Raw genomic sequence first — 15326 nt, 5'->3', positions numbered from 1 at the left:
GAGGCACAAACACAACAGTGTCGGCCATTAAGTAGAGTGGACAAAGCCATGAGTGGGGTCTTTATCCTATATGAATTTCCCTAATTTAAGTAATTTGGTGGGTGAGGAATGAGGCAACACAGGGATTGGTGACTAATGGGTATAGTCCAATGTTGTGGAGCGCTCGGCGTAATTTTTCTATTTCATGGCAATGCCTTTGTCCAGGATGGGGAAAAATCGTAATAATTATCATGGTCCTGGTGTGTGAGCCAGGAAGTTGGAGGACCCCCTCTGGCTGTTCATGTGTGTTGGTGAGTTGGGAATGCTGCGGCACGAATCGTGACTGTTATATTGACCAAATCTTGTTTCTTTAAGGCTGACCTCTGGACAAGCAGTAATCTGGTGCAATAACCTGAAGAGCTGTATGCCTAATCTGAGGACCGTCAGTCAGGGGGAGCAACTAAAGAAAGAAGTGATCAAGTGCATTAACACAAAATAGAATGTATCTCTTCCCAGTTTCCTTTTCATTAACGGGGAGCAGCTACGGGTAATGTAGATAAATACATGAACAGGTACTGCGATATGCCTAGCCCCGATGACCTGGACCCAGCAAGTGCGGGTAAATCAGTGCACGAAAAACAAGTAACATAGGTTCATTTCAATTACTATGTCCAGGTATTATGAAGGTTAGTTAATAGTCGGTTATAAGGTTGATGCTACATTGGGTACAGCTTTTAATTACTCTATATTTATCATATCTTCCCCTATATACTCAGCACTATTCCAGGAATAGTAGTAGGTAGATTTAAAAAATTATTACTGCCCAACTATCTATTGTACATATGGGTGTTTATAGCCCAACTATTACACATATGGGCGTTTCTAAACCCAACTATTGTACATTTGGGTGTTTCTAGACCCAATTATTGCACATATGGGCGTTTCTAGACCCAACTATTACACATATGGGCGTTTCTAGACCCAACAATTGTACATTTGGGTGTTTCTAGACCCAACTATTACACATATGGGCGTTTCTAGACCCAACTATTGTAGATTTGGGTGTTTCTAGACCCAACTATTACACATATGGGCATTTCTAGACCCAACTATTGTACATTTAGGTGTTTCTAGACCCAATTATTGCACATATGGGTGATTCTAGACAAAAGCCTGGAAATTGATCAGCTGGCTACAATACGGGCAGGATAATAGTTTTGAAGGATGACACATGTCATTATACAGTTATGCATTCTATTGCTACCCCCCTCCCCTTCGGAAGAGAACTGATTTGACAAAGAATTTTTAGTCAGACAGACGTGGGTATTCTAGCTGGAGATATTATAGCCACACACAGAAGGTTGGAATTTGGGATTGGAAAGTCGAAGACTAATCAAAGGGCAAAAGGAAAGAAGGTTATGTTGGGAAAGGTGCAGGATTCTATTGGATGCCTGTGGCTATGTTTTGGTATTTTCATGGCCTCCAGGCCCTGACACGGAGGACCCCTGTTATGTCATGAGGTTGGTCATTCTTGTCGAAATATCAGTTTGTCAGGTGTTTCAAAAAGTGATTGGTGGAAGCAGTTATGGAGTCGCACAATTAGGGAAGTCATTCTTTTCAAATAGGGGCTGCTATGGAGGCAGTGAGAGGATGTTTAAGTCCAGGAATCATAATGAGAATTGACCAGTGGGAGTCGCAACGGTAGCGGTCCTACGTATGACCTCCCGGATATTACATGGTGTAGTTTCAGTTAACTAAAACGGTGCATTAACTTTCGTTTGTTCTCTTACAGAGCAAGTGGCGCTACTAATTTGGATTCTAGCCCATTCTCAGGTTCACTGGGGAGCACTACGAGCAGACAAACTGACGGACAGGAGACAGAGGAGTTAAGGGTTCAACTTGGGGCAGGGTAATCCACACGAGTATCAAACAGCAGTTCTTCATCATGGAGCTCCAGATATATTAGTTTTACATGTAGGGGATAATGACCTGGGAGTACACTCTGGGAAGCAACTAGTTTGCGACATAAAGAGAGATTTGAAGCAGCTGTGGGTGGGGTTCACGAATTTGAAATAGTGTGGTCATACCCGGAAAAGTTAACAAGGAAGTATCCAAATTTGTGGAGCTGCATGGGACAGTAGCAGAACGCCATGCAGTTTTCTAATCGTATGGAAAAGTGTTTTGGTTGGCAGATGGACTACATCTAATGCGGTGGGGATGGATTTATGGACTTGGGGACAAAAAAAAAAATACAGGAGGCCACAGCAATGCCATTTGGTGGGGTCTCGAGCACTTGAGTGGTCAAGGTGCTCTCGACGTGGCGCTGGTGGGTCCTCGAAGTTGGTTAAAATTACATTTTGGGGACTCCTGGAATATATGGATCTCCTTCATTGGACGGTGTTGTGGTGGTGGTCTGGTGAGATTGAGTGATACCCGGTGGTGGAACGTCGGATTCACATTAATGGAAAAAATTGGGTGACACCCGGCGCCGGAGCGCCGGGGTGACAGTACTAGGAGTTTGGGTGATACCCGGTGGTGGAATGACGAGATCACATTGACAGGAGGGCAACCTCTCCCTCGGATTATTGGTGCTTCTTGGTCTATCAGCTAAAAGTAAGGTTGGGAGGGAAGGGACAATGCCCTGGAATGGTAAACTATCAGACCCCCCCTTTTTAGCTTCGAGGACCTCACCAAGTGTCTCTTAAGTATAAAAAATATCAATAAATTGGCTGCTGTGGCCGTTTTACACCCAAGAATGGTTGTGCTGGTCTTTGTTTGAAGGGGGGGGGACAGGGAATTATCCACGAGGAATCGACCTTACCAGAGTCATGTTTTTTTCTCATTCTTTTTTAACCCATTAGTGATGACCAGGCCAAATTTTTGATATCTAACCAGTGTTACTTCATGTTGTAATAATGCTTCCATGTATCCCAGTGATTCTGAAAATGATTTTCCGTGACACATTGTGCTTTATGGTAACATAGCTCCTATCCTTTCCAGATACAGCAGGACAGTTCAGATTTTGAGACTCTGCCCGCTGCCCCGGCCTTGAGCTACTTGTCCCGCAATGCAATGAGAAGCAGTAATCACGCCCTTTCTAGCTTCAGGCCACACCTCCTCATTCTCCTCTCCCCCACCAATGAATCTCACATGCGGGCTGTTTTCCTGCAGTGTGCGCACCACAGACTTTTCAATCCTTACAGCGTCCGCACTGCAAACTGTGAGGGTTCTCCAGTATTGGGAGCGGTTTGCATGCTCCTGGTCACATTACAACTAGATGTGTCTGGCTTCTTTCAATACATTTGCATTGAGTGAAGCTGTGCCCATCTATTCAGCATGCTACCGCTTGCATGAATCACATGTTGCTGTCGGAGGGCACGTCAAAACGCCGCATACGGATGCATCCGTATACAACGCATGTCCCTGCGTATCCAATGTTAAAGATAGGTACGTAGGATGCATGCAGAAGTAGGCGGAGCTTAAGGGAGGATGTACGCAGCCATACGCAGAGCAGCCAAACGCAAGTGTGAAACCAGCCTAACTGCGCCCTTAGAGTGACTCCTCTGTTTATTAGCAGATCATAGCAGATTGCGCTACTGGGTACTCGAATTGTAACATAGGTAGGCAAGCAGGTATGGACTGGAGCTGAAATTCAGCCCTGGCATTTGAAATCACACAGGCCCATGCTGTCCCTGTCCTCAAGCACCAAATGAGATATATTACTAATAGTACCCTGGATAGAGGAAAGCAAGATTTACTACAAGACCAATGTTTCTAATGATACCTGTGGCCAGCTGGGGTAAGTGACGGAGTCAGAGACTAAAGCCTGTTTCACACATCAGTTTTTTGTGTCAGTTAAAATCCGCTAAAATGGCGGAAAGCGGATCCGTTCGTGTAGTGACCTCAACGTTTGCCACGGGACCGTTGTTTTAACGGATCTGGTGAAGGAAGAATTTTAAAGGAACCGCTGCCCGGGGGGGGGGGGGGAGAGAGAGAGAGAGAAATTTTATGCAGCCACTAGAAATGATTTAGGGGTTAAAATTCCGGCAAAAGCACTTCTCCCGGGCATTTGCAATTGAAAATGCGGATCCGGCAGTGAAAAAAAAGTTTCATTGTCCATCCTGTCCGCTCAGCGGACGCAAAAATGTTGGCGGATCCGTAAAAAAACGGATCAAACGGATGCCCATCCGTCAAGATCCGCCGATAATGCAAGTCAATGGGGAAAAAAACGGATCCTTTTTTTAGCAAATCGGCGGATCTTGACTGATGGTGACAAACGGATGTGTGAAACAGGCCTTAGTGCTCCGTCACAACTTTTAACAGTATTTGCCAAAATTGCCAGATGGCCAGTCCAGCCCTGTAGGCAAGAATCTAAGAGCATTTGTTCAGTTTCCCTTCAGCGCCACAGCAGGGTAAATAAATAGGCTTTCCAATACATAGACCTTCTAGGTCCTCCAGAGAGAGCCACTCCATGTGAATACTCTTGAGTAATAGAGTAGGTTCACACAAGTGTACAAAAATCATTCAGCGTTTCATCCAGAAAAGTGGGACCATTTTTGAATTGTCATCCATGTGCAGTCCATTTTTTGCAGCAGCTGTTAATAATTTATTAAGCCATTTACAGTTTCCTGTGTTACAAAATTGCAATGTATCCGTAAAAATATGCTGTGTCTCTGTATGGCATCGTGTTTATTATTTTTTTTTTTTTAACACACCCATAGACTTGAATGAGCGAGCCTCATCCGATTTGTGCTTTTTGTGATTTTTTTTTTCTTACGCAGATTAGTTGAGTGAAAAAAATCGCTCATCCGCACTGCCTCATTGGTCCAAGTGCTGTCCTTTTTTTTATGGAAAGATGGAAAGTACTCAGATTGAAAAATGAGTGAATGAGCTCGTAGAGAAAGATCTTGAACAGGGAGCCACTTTGATTATCTCAGAATTCTCTTAGGGCTCGTTCACACTAGCATGCTCGAGAATCGGGCCCATTATGCTAACTCTGTCAGAGTTTCAGCCAAGTGTCATCTTAGTGAGATGCAATTCTCTCGCATGAGCATAGTTGCGGAGAAGATGGAGAACTTAATTTCTCCATCTTCTCCATTGCCTCTGTATGTAAAATGGACTGCACTCAGGTGACATCCGAGTGCAATCCAATGTTTTACTCGTACCCACAGGCTTGAATGGGTGTGCATAGCTGGATTTGTGGAGCCACTCTGTGATTGTTTTTTCATGCCGAATCTGCTTGAGAAAAATAAAAAAAATCACTGATCTGCAGTGCCCCATAGAATAACACTGGTCTGAGTGCTATGCAATAAATCATCGGATCGCATTCATCCGAGGTATACGCTAGTGTGAGCCCTAAAGCAGAAGATCTCTAAGGACTTACATGAAACTTTTTTCTTTGGGAATATTAAATAACATGTACATTTTTATGGTGTCTATTATTGTATTTGTGTATATTTTTATAGTAATTATAGTTACTTTTTACAAATTTCATAATCAAAATCTGCTTTACGCATTGCGATCCTTATTTTGCCCTCACACACGTGTGCACTAGGGTGACCGGATCTCATATGGGGGGAAAAAAATGTCGGAATCTTGTTCGTCTGGACCCCACAAAACGATTCCCCTTTCCAGATATTGAGAGAGCCAAAATTTGAGCTCGATCAAACGACGTTAACCCGTGCCGCTCGTTGCTCAAAGTTTGAAAAAATCCAAATTTTTGGCCAAAAAGCTGACATATGGAGCCATAACTCCAGAATGGTAAATAATAAAAACACGCTTAATATCTCAAAAGAAAGCTAATGTTGTTCTTCAAAATTTATATGTTACACACAGGGTGCATGTAATTTCTATTTTAGGGATAGTGATTTTACTTCAGCGTACAACCGACCTTTTATTTATTCAGTTTAGTTTCTAAAGTGCCTTTGAGCTGGTTAGATCGAACAATTATCCAGTGAAGATATTTTAACGTTTTTTTTAAATTTTCCAAGTGTGTGTGTTATTGTTTTTATAGCTATTATTATTTTTATTATTATTTATTGTTATAGCGCCATTTATTCCATGGCGCTTTACATGTAAGGAGGGGTATACATAATAAAAGTACAATAATCTTAAACAATACAAGTCATAACTGGTACAGGAGGAGAGAGGACCCTGCCCGCGAGGGCTCACAATCTACAAGGGATGGGTGATAATACAGTAGGCGAGGGTAGAGCTGGTCGTGCAGTGGTTTGGTCAATCGGTGGTTACTGCAGGTTATAGGCTTGTCGGAAGAGGTGGGTCTTCAGGCTCTTTTTGAAGGTTTCGATGGTAGGTGAGAGTCTGATATGTTGTGGTAGAGAGTTCCAGAGTAGGGGTGATGCGCGATATTATAGTATTATTTTAAAAGATATTTGAAAATATTTTATTGAAATTAAAGTTTGTAATATATTTTGTTTCGTTTTTCTAGTTAACTGTTATTTACCTATTGGACTCTGAAATGGCATTCACATCAGGTGTACAAAGCTGGAACAAGGATAAATTATTTCTTGTGGGCTATCCCATTCACCAGATCACCGGTTGTAAACTACCCTCAAATCGTCAAGTCTTATGTGCTTTATTTTATAATTTACGTACTGTGAAATTAACTGTAAGAGAATCAGCAAAACTGACCATACGAGAAGTGTTCATTTTTTGGGGGAAAGCTCGAATCCCAACTAAACATGAACAAGATGCAATTACTAAGCTGGAAAAACTTCACGCCGAGTGGAGAAGTCTTCAAAAAGACCGGAAGAAAACATCGGAAACGGCCAAGAACAAATTTAACCAGTTTGTTGAAAAGTTGAATGATCTCTTTGATATTGCTCAACAAGATGCCTTGGCTCTGATGAAATTGGAAGAAGATAAGGCATTTCTCGTGAAACAGAGGCAGAAGGGCCGCCCAGGTTCCATGGCTGGAGTGGATCTCAAGTTGTCTCGAGCTGAAGAAATCAAGGCGCAAAAGGAACTTGCAAAAATGAACCGACAAATCCAAGAAGAAACTTTTGATATTGGTGAGTTTATTTTATTATTATTATTATTATTATTATTATTATTATTATTATTATTATTATTATTATTATTCTAAAAAGTAGATAAACAAATAAGTAAATAGTTTCATTATAATTGAAAGAAAATTGTACATGAGAGCATCATTTGGCATCTTTATGATTGAGTTTATATTCTTAAAATAATACCTATTGATAATTAGAAGTAGGTAATTTAGTACCTATGTATTATTACTATTCTGCTAAAACGACAAGTTTTTATAGTCTTTTTTTTCTCTTTCTTTTGTTGCTTCTTAGAGACGGATGATGAAGACAAGCTCGAAGAAGGAAAAGAAGAAGATACTGAAGAGGACAGCATCTACCAGGAACTTGAGAGCTTGGAGGAAATGGACATCCCTGAAGAAGCTGCAGAAGATCCAGGACCATCTGAGAGCAAGAGGATGAAAGTTTCATTTGCAAGGGGCGTTAAAGAGATTTTAAACATGAAATTATCCATTGTGTTAGATCGATGTAAGGTATCCGACACAAATGCCACGAGAATTTTAATAGCTACTCTAGAAGCACTAAACCTTGACCCTCTTGAGTACAAAGTCTCGAAAACTTTATTACATTCTAGAAGGCAAATGTTCAGAGAACAATATACTAAAATTTTTTTAGATAAAGTAAACATTCCTGAAAAAGAGCCCGTGGTTGTCCATTGGGATGGTAAACTTTTACCGGGTGTTTTAAAACATGAGCAATGTGAGCGAATAGCTATTGCTATTTCATATGGCGAAAAGGAACAGCTGCTGGGAGTTCCTGTAACAGCAAGCAACTCTGGAGAAGAGCAAGCCGTAGCCGTATATGAATGCCTACAGGAATGGGGTCTTCCCAACACCGTCAAGGCGATGTGCTTCGACACTGCAGCATCGAACACGGGAAGACTCAAAGGAGCATGCGTCCTATTGGAGCAAATGTTAGGAAAAGAATTGCTACACCTAGCTTGCCGTCACCATATCTTGGAAATTGTGTTAAGAGGCGTATTCGACACAAAAATGGGATCAACCACTGGACCTCATCGAGACATTTTCAAAAGATTCCTCACTGTGTGGCCCAAGATAGACAAAGGAAAATACGACAGAGGTATCAGTGACAATCTAATACAAAAGCAGCTAACTCCAGAAGTAATTGCAAATGTTACTGCTGAATTCGAGACCAAATTAACTGAGAGCCACCCCAGAGATGACTACAAGGATCTGTTGCAGTTGGTTCTCGTATTTGTTGGATCACTAGACGGCAATGTTGTGGGTTTTAGAACTCCAGGAGCCATTCATCACGCTAGGTGGATGGCAAAGGCTATTTACTGCTTAAAAATGTTCATTTTTCGTCGTCAATTTAAGATGTCTAAAGAAGAAGAAAGTTCTGTGCGTGCCATTTCTGTTTTCCTAGTTAAAATTTATTGTAAAGCTTGGTTCAATGCTCCAAAAGCTCATCTTGCGCCAAAGCAAGATTTAGGTATTTTGCATAGTCTGTTAGACTATAAAGAATGTGACAACAACATTGCAGAAATAGCCCTGACCAAATTTTCGAACCATTTGTGGTATTTGAATGCAGAGTTGGTGGGATTATCGTTTTTTGATCCCACCATTACAGACAATGAAAAGTTGTTAATGGCTAATAAATTGCTCAGTAGCACAGATGAACCATCAGAGCACGCTAGGGTTGTAAATCCAAAAGTTAGGAAAGAAAAATTAAAAGAGGTAGTTGATGGAGGATTGGTAAATTTACTTACCACAGAAACATTTACATTCTTTGACCGATTTAATATAAAAACAGATTTCCTAAGACAAAATCCAAACACCAGGCCTCAAAATAATGACTTCCAAGAAGGATTGAAAATTGTCAAAACATTAAAAGTAGTTAATGATATGGCTGAGCGTGGTGTTAAATTAATAACCGACTTTAACGACCTTCTGACAAAACATGAAGAACAAAAGCAATATGTCCTGCAAGTTGTAAGCAAATGCCGAACATTATATTCTGACGTTTCAAAAACTACTTTAACAAAAGCTCTAGAATAGATTAGATAACTATGTAAATTTATCAACTCATGTAGGTACTACGTCTGTATCTTTTCTGTGTCTGTTTTGTATGTATTATATACCTCATTTTTTTATTTTAAAATAAAAAATGTCATTAGACTTATCAGTATTACTTGTTTTTTTGTTATATTTCTACTTTAAACTCAAAAATATACAAAAAAACCCCAAAATTTATCACTTAATAACAAAATATACGAAGTATGCTCCATTGCTCCTAGTGGTACCAGGTCACGTTCTTGGGGCTAAAAGCTGTTGTAACTCAGTTTGACTTAAAATAACAACAATTATGTATAAAATATAAATTTTGAAGAACAACATTAGCTTTCTTTTGAGATATTAAGCGTGTTTTTATTTACCGTTCTGGAGTTATGGCTCCATATGTCAGCTTTTTGGCCAACAATTTGGATTTTTTCAAACTTTGAGCGACGAGCGGCACGGGTTAACGTCGTTTGATCGAGCTCAAATTTTGGCTATCTCAATATCTGGAAAGGGGAATCGTTTTGTGGGGTCCAGACGGACAAAATTCCGACATCGATTTTTTGTGGTCGCCCTAGTGTGCACTCCCGCATTTTCTTACATTCACTTTAATGTCAAAAACACACACTGGGCTGACTGCTTCCACAATGTATTATGCTTCATAGACAAACTAAAGTATAACATCACATCACGTATCTTTGTACTAGTGTTGGAACATGCCATTTTCAAAAGCTTTATTTAATGATGTGTCATTTTAAATGGAAAATACTTAAATTATAATACATTTTCAAATAAGAAAAACAGAAGGCGAATCGTGATTGCAGCAGATTGCAATGATTAAACTTGTGTCATCACTATATATAGGAGCAGACCCTACGAAATATGTCTAATTTCACAGCCTCTACAAAGATTCCTGAGGATGACGACGAATAGGTTCATTCATTTGCCCTAACAGTTGAAAATCTAAAGAAAAATTGGACAATTTGAAGAAAAGTGGTGATAAGTATCCTCGTTTCTCATGTGTTCCGTGCAATCAGAAACTCCAACCACTAAAAGTGGAGCAGGGGTTAATAAATATCACATTTGAGTTAAAAGCCATATTTTTCAATCTGTTTATTAAAAAAAATAAACCAACTTGGGCTATATAATAATTACTAGTAATTACGATGTTAGGTCAGTTAGAAGGCAGATAAGAGTTAAAATGGTATTCCCATCTCCAAGATCTTGTCACAATATGTAGTAGGTGTGATAATAATATTATTAATATCAGATACCTCCAATTAGAAATGCAGCATAGTTTTTCTGATTCGCTATGTCTCTTTTCTTATATGCAGGCATTGCAGGACCTTAGGTATCCATGGTTACAACCACTAGCAGCTTGCTGTCATTATATCAGTGGTAGTAAAAAATGGATACTGTCATGATCCAGGACGGGGTTTCGCTTTGGCCCGTCCTGGTCAGACTGGGGGTTAATTGTTCTGCCTCTCTCTGGCAGAGGGCAGCTATTTAATGCTCACTGGACCTGGGTCCGGTGTCAGTTATACTCCTGCCCTCGGCTGAGATAGTTGACCTCTTGTATACGTGTGCCTTGTGCCTGATAACTTGTTTGGTTGTGATCCGGTTCCGTCCCTGTTATGAGTTCTGCCTGCCCCTCTTGTACCGCACCGCTCTCTCGTGTATGACTCTCTGCTTGTGACTCGACTGCTCTCTGCTCGTCCCTTTGGTACCGCACCGCCCTCTTGTGTATGACCTTTGGCTTTGTCTGACCTCCCGTCTGTTTACCCCTCCTGTACCTCGTTTGCCCGTACTGTGTATGACCTCCGTTTTGCCCGACTCTGAGTTTTCTACCTTCTCTGAAAGCAGGATGCTAAGCCCCGCCCCCTTGCAGTCACATGACCGTAGGTTCTGTGCCGGCTTGCTAAACTTCAGTGTTAAGGTCCTGTGCATCTGTACTTTCTGGCTGTTCTTGTCCCCAGGGGTCCCTACAGTGCGGGTGAGTCCCTGCTCAGCGGAGGCTGTACGCCGGCTCTGTCAGGACCCTGATAGATACCTAAAGGTCCTGCAATGCCTGCATATACGGAAAGAGACATAGCAAATCAGAAAAACTACACTACATTTCTAATTGGAGGTATTTGCTAATATTATTATTACACCTACCACATATTGTGACAGGATCTTGGATACTAGAGTACACTTTCAGTAAAATGTTACATACATTATGCAGTTGGTTGCAAATACTTTCTTTACTATTTGTCTTGAACCACAAAGATAAACATTATTTAAGGAATGGTCCGCTGTATCAGAGAATTGTGTGTAAGGTAAATTGTGTTATGGGCTCACTCACACAAGTGATGATTCTCTCTTCCGATAGATTATGCTAATTGCACTCTGCTCAAACCCTAATCAGAGTGTGAGCCACGTGTCTTCTTACGGTGATCCGGTTCTCTCAAATGAGAGAATGGTATCACAGGTGTAGAGAAGATGGAGAACTTAACTTCTCCATTGTCTGTGTCCCTGTAAATCAGACTGAAGTCAGATGGCAATCGAGTGCAGTCTGATATTTTACATGCACCAATTGACTAGTATGGGTGCACATGATCTGATTTATGGAGCCACTTACAGCATGCTGTGATTTTTTTCCAAAGATTGATACGGTTTGTAGAAAAAAACAGCCCAATTGTACACTGGTCCAGGTGCTGTCCAATAAAACATCAGTTAGCATTCGTCCAAGTTATATGCTCACATGAGCGAGCCCTAATATTGATTACAATAATTTACTCCAAACCATCAGTGTGTCATCCCTGTGTCCTTCTTACCATCAGTGTGTCATCCGTGTTTCCATTTTTACTCTCAGCATGTCATCTGTGTGTCCGCTTTTACCATCAGTGTGTCATCCGTGATTCCATTTTTACCATCAGTGTGTCATCTGTGTGTCTGCTTTTACCATCAGTGTGTCATCCGTGTGTCCGTTTTTACCATCAGCATCTCATCCGTGTGTCCGTTTTTACCATCAGTGAGTCATCCATGTGTTTTTACCATCAGTGTGTCATCTGTGTGCCCGTTTTTAGCATCAGTGTGTCATCCGTGTGTCCGTTTGTACCATCAGTGTGTCATCCGTGTGTCCTTTATTACCATCAGTGTGTCATCCGTGTGTCCGTTTTTACCATCAGTGTGCTATCCGTGTGTCCTTTATTACCATCAGTGTCTCATCCATGTGTCTGTTTTTACCATCAGTGTGTCATTCGTGTGCCCATTTTTAGCATCAGTGTGTCATCCGTGTATAGGTTTGTACCATCAGTGTGTCATCCGTGTGTCCTTTATTACCATCAGTGTGTCATCTGTGTTTCCATTTTTACTATCAGTGTCTCATCCGTGTGTCCGCTTTTACTATCAGCATGTCATCTGTGTGTCCATTTTTACCATCAGTGTGTCATCTTTGTGCCCGTTTTTACCATCAGTGTGTCATCCGTGTGTCCGTTTGTACCATCAGTGTGTCATCCGTGTGTTTTTACCATCAGTGTGTCATCTGTGTGCCCGTTTTTAGCATCAGTGTGTCATCCGTGTGTCCGTTTTTACCATCAGTGTGTCATCCGTGTGTTTTTACCATCAGTGTGTCATCTGTGTGCCCGTTTTTAGCATCAGTGTGTCATCCGTGTGTCCGTTTGTACCATCAGTGTGTCATCCGTGTGTCTGTTTTTACCATCAGTGTGTCATCCGTGTGTTTTTACCATCAGTGTGTCATCCGTGTGTCTGTTTTTACCATCAGTGTGTCATCCGTGTGTTTTTACCATCATTGTGTCATCCGTGTGTTTTTACCATCTGTGTGTCATCCGTGTGTCCGTTTTTACCATCAGTGTGTCATCCGTGTGTTTTTACCATCAGTGTGTCATCTGTGTGCCCGTTTTTAGCATCAGTGTGTCATCCGTGTGTCCGTTTGTACCATCAGTGTGTCATCCGTGTGTCCATTTGTACCATCAGTGTGCCATCCGTGTGTCCGTTTTTACCATCAGTGTGTCATCCGTGTGTTTTTACCATTAGTGTGTCATCCGTGTATTTTTACCATCCGTGTGTCATCCGTGTGTCCGTTTTTACCATCAGTGTGTCATCCGTGTATTTTTACCATCAGTGTGTCATCCGTGTGTCCGTTTTTACCATCAGTGTGTCATCCGTGTGTCAGTTTTTACCATCAGTGTGTCATCCGTGTGTCTGTTTTTACCATCAGTGTGTCATCCGTGTGTCTGTTTTTACCATCAGTGTGCCATCCGTCTGTCCATTTTTAGCATCAGTGTGTTATCCGTGTGCCCGTTTTTACCATCAGTGTGTCATCCGTGTGCCCATTTTTAGCATCAGTGTGTCATCCGTGTGTCCGTTTTTACCATATGTGTGTCATCCGTGTGTCCGTTTTTACCATCAGTGTGTCATCCGTGTGTCCTTTATTACTATCAGAATGTCATCCGTGTGTTTTTACCATCAGTGTGTCATCCGTGTGCCCGTTTTTACCATCAGTGTGTCATCCGTGTGTCCGTTTTTACCATCAGTGTGTCATCCGTATGTCCGTTTTTACCATCAGTGTGTCATCCGTGTGTCCTTTATTACTATCAGAATGTCATCCGTGTGTTTTTACCATCAGTGTGTCATCCGTGTGCCCGTTTTTACCATCAGTGTGTCATCCGTGTGTCCGTTTTTACCATCAGTGTATCATCCGTGTGTCCGTTTTTACCCTTCAGTGTGTCATCCGTGTGTCCGTTATTGCCATCAGTGTGTCATCCGTGTGTCCGTTTTTACCATCAGTGTGTCATCCGTGTGTCCGTTTTTACCATCAGTGTGTCATCCTTGTGTCCGTTCTTACCATCAGTGTGTCATCTTTGTGTCCGTTTTTACCATCAGTGTGTCATCCGTGTGTCCTTTATTACTATCAGAATGTCATCCGTGTGTTTTTACCATCAGTGTGTCATCCGTGTGTCCGTTTTTACCATCAGTGTATCATCCGTGTGCCCGTTTTTACCCTTCAGTGTGTCATCCGTGTGTCCGTTTTTACCATCAGTGTATCATCCGTGTGTCCGTTTTTACCCTTCAGTGTGTCATCTTTGTGTCCGTTATTACCATCAGTGTGTCATCCGTGTGTCCGTTTTTACCATCAGTGTGTCATCCGTGTGTCAGTTTTTACCATCAGTGTGTCATCCGTGTGTCTGTTTTTACCATCAGTGTGTCATCCGTGTGTCTGTTTTTACCATCAGTGTGCCATCCGTCTGTCCATTTTTAGCATCAGTGTGTCATCCGTGTGCCCGTTTTTACCATCAGTGTGTCATCCGTGTGCCCATTTTTAGCATCAGTGTGTCATCCGTGTGTCCGTTTTTACCATATGTGTGTCATCCGTGTGTCCGTTTTTACCATCAGTGTGTCATCCGTGTGTCCTTTATTACTATCAGAATGTCATCCGTGTGTTTTTACCATCAGTGTGTCATCCGTGTGTTTTTACCATCAGTGTGTCATCCATGTGCCCGTTTTTACCATCAGTGTGTCATCCGTGTGTCCGTTTTTACCATCAGTGTGTCATCCGTATGTCCGTTTTTACCATCAGTGTGTCATCCGTGTGTCCTTTATTACTATCAGAATGTCATCCGTGTGTTTTTACCATCAGTGTGTCATCCGTGTGCCCTTTATTACCATCAGTGTGTCATCCGTGTGCCCGTTTTTACCATCAGTGTGTCATCTGTGTGTCCGTTTTTACCATCAGTGTGTCATCCGTATGTCCGTTTTTACCATCAATGTGTCATCCGTGTGTCCTTTATTACTATCAGAATGTCATCCGTGTGTTTTTACCATCAGTGTGTCATCCGTGTGCCCGTTTTTACCATCAGTGTGTCATCCGTGTGTCCGTTTTTACCATCAGTGTATCATCCGTGTGTCCGTTTTTACCCTTCAGTGTGTCATCCGTGTGTCCATTTTTACCATCAGTGTGTCATCTTTGTGTCCGTTATTACCATCAGTGTGTCATCCGTGTGTCCGTTTTTACCATCAGTGTGTCATCCGTGTGTCCTTTATTACTATCAGAATGTCATCCGTGTGTTTTTACCATCAGTGTGTCATCCGTGTGTCCGTTTTTACCATCAGTGTATCATCCGTGTGCCCGTTTTTACCCTTCAGTGTGTCATCCGTGTGTCCGTTTTTACCATCAGTGTATCATCCGTGTGTCCGTTTTTACCCTTCAGTGTGTCATCTTTGTGTCCGTTATTACCATCAGTGTGTCATCCGTGTGTCCGTT

General features: G+C 41.7%; 1 protein-coding gene across 1 annotated transcript; it reads left to right on the top strand.

Moving 5' to 3' along the window:
• Window positions 1-561: 561 nt before the first annotated feature.
• On the top strand, window positions 562-9994 carry LOC141080416 (uncharacterized). The gene is made up of 4 exons (XM_073565613.1): window positions 562-598; window positions 6663-7010; window positions 7302-7519; window positions 9926-9994. Exons 1-4 carry the CDS (start codon window positions 562-564, stop codon window positions 9992-9994), a joined length of 672 nt encoding a protein of 223 aa, XP_073421714.1.
• The last annotated feature ends 5332 nt before the right edge of the window (window positions 9995-15326 follow it).

This window comes from Dendrobates tinctorius, unplaced genomic scaffold (assembly GCF_039654945.1).
Source record: "Dendrobates tinctorius isolate UK_male_01 unplaced genomic scaffold, ASM3965494v1 ptg000003l, whole genome shotgun sequence".
In the NCBI taxonomy this organism is placed as follows: domain Eukaryota; kingdom Metazoa; phylum Chordata; class Amphibia; order Anura; family Dendrobatidae; genus Dendrobates; species Dendrobates tinctorius.
Note: the sequence above shows the minus strand (reverse complement) of the source record. Positions and strands in the feature narration are given on the sequence as shown.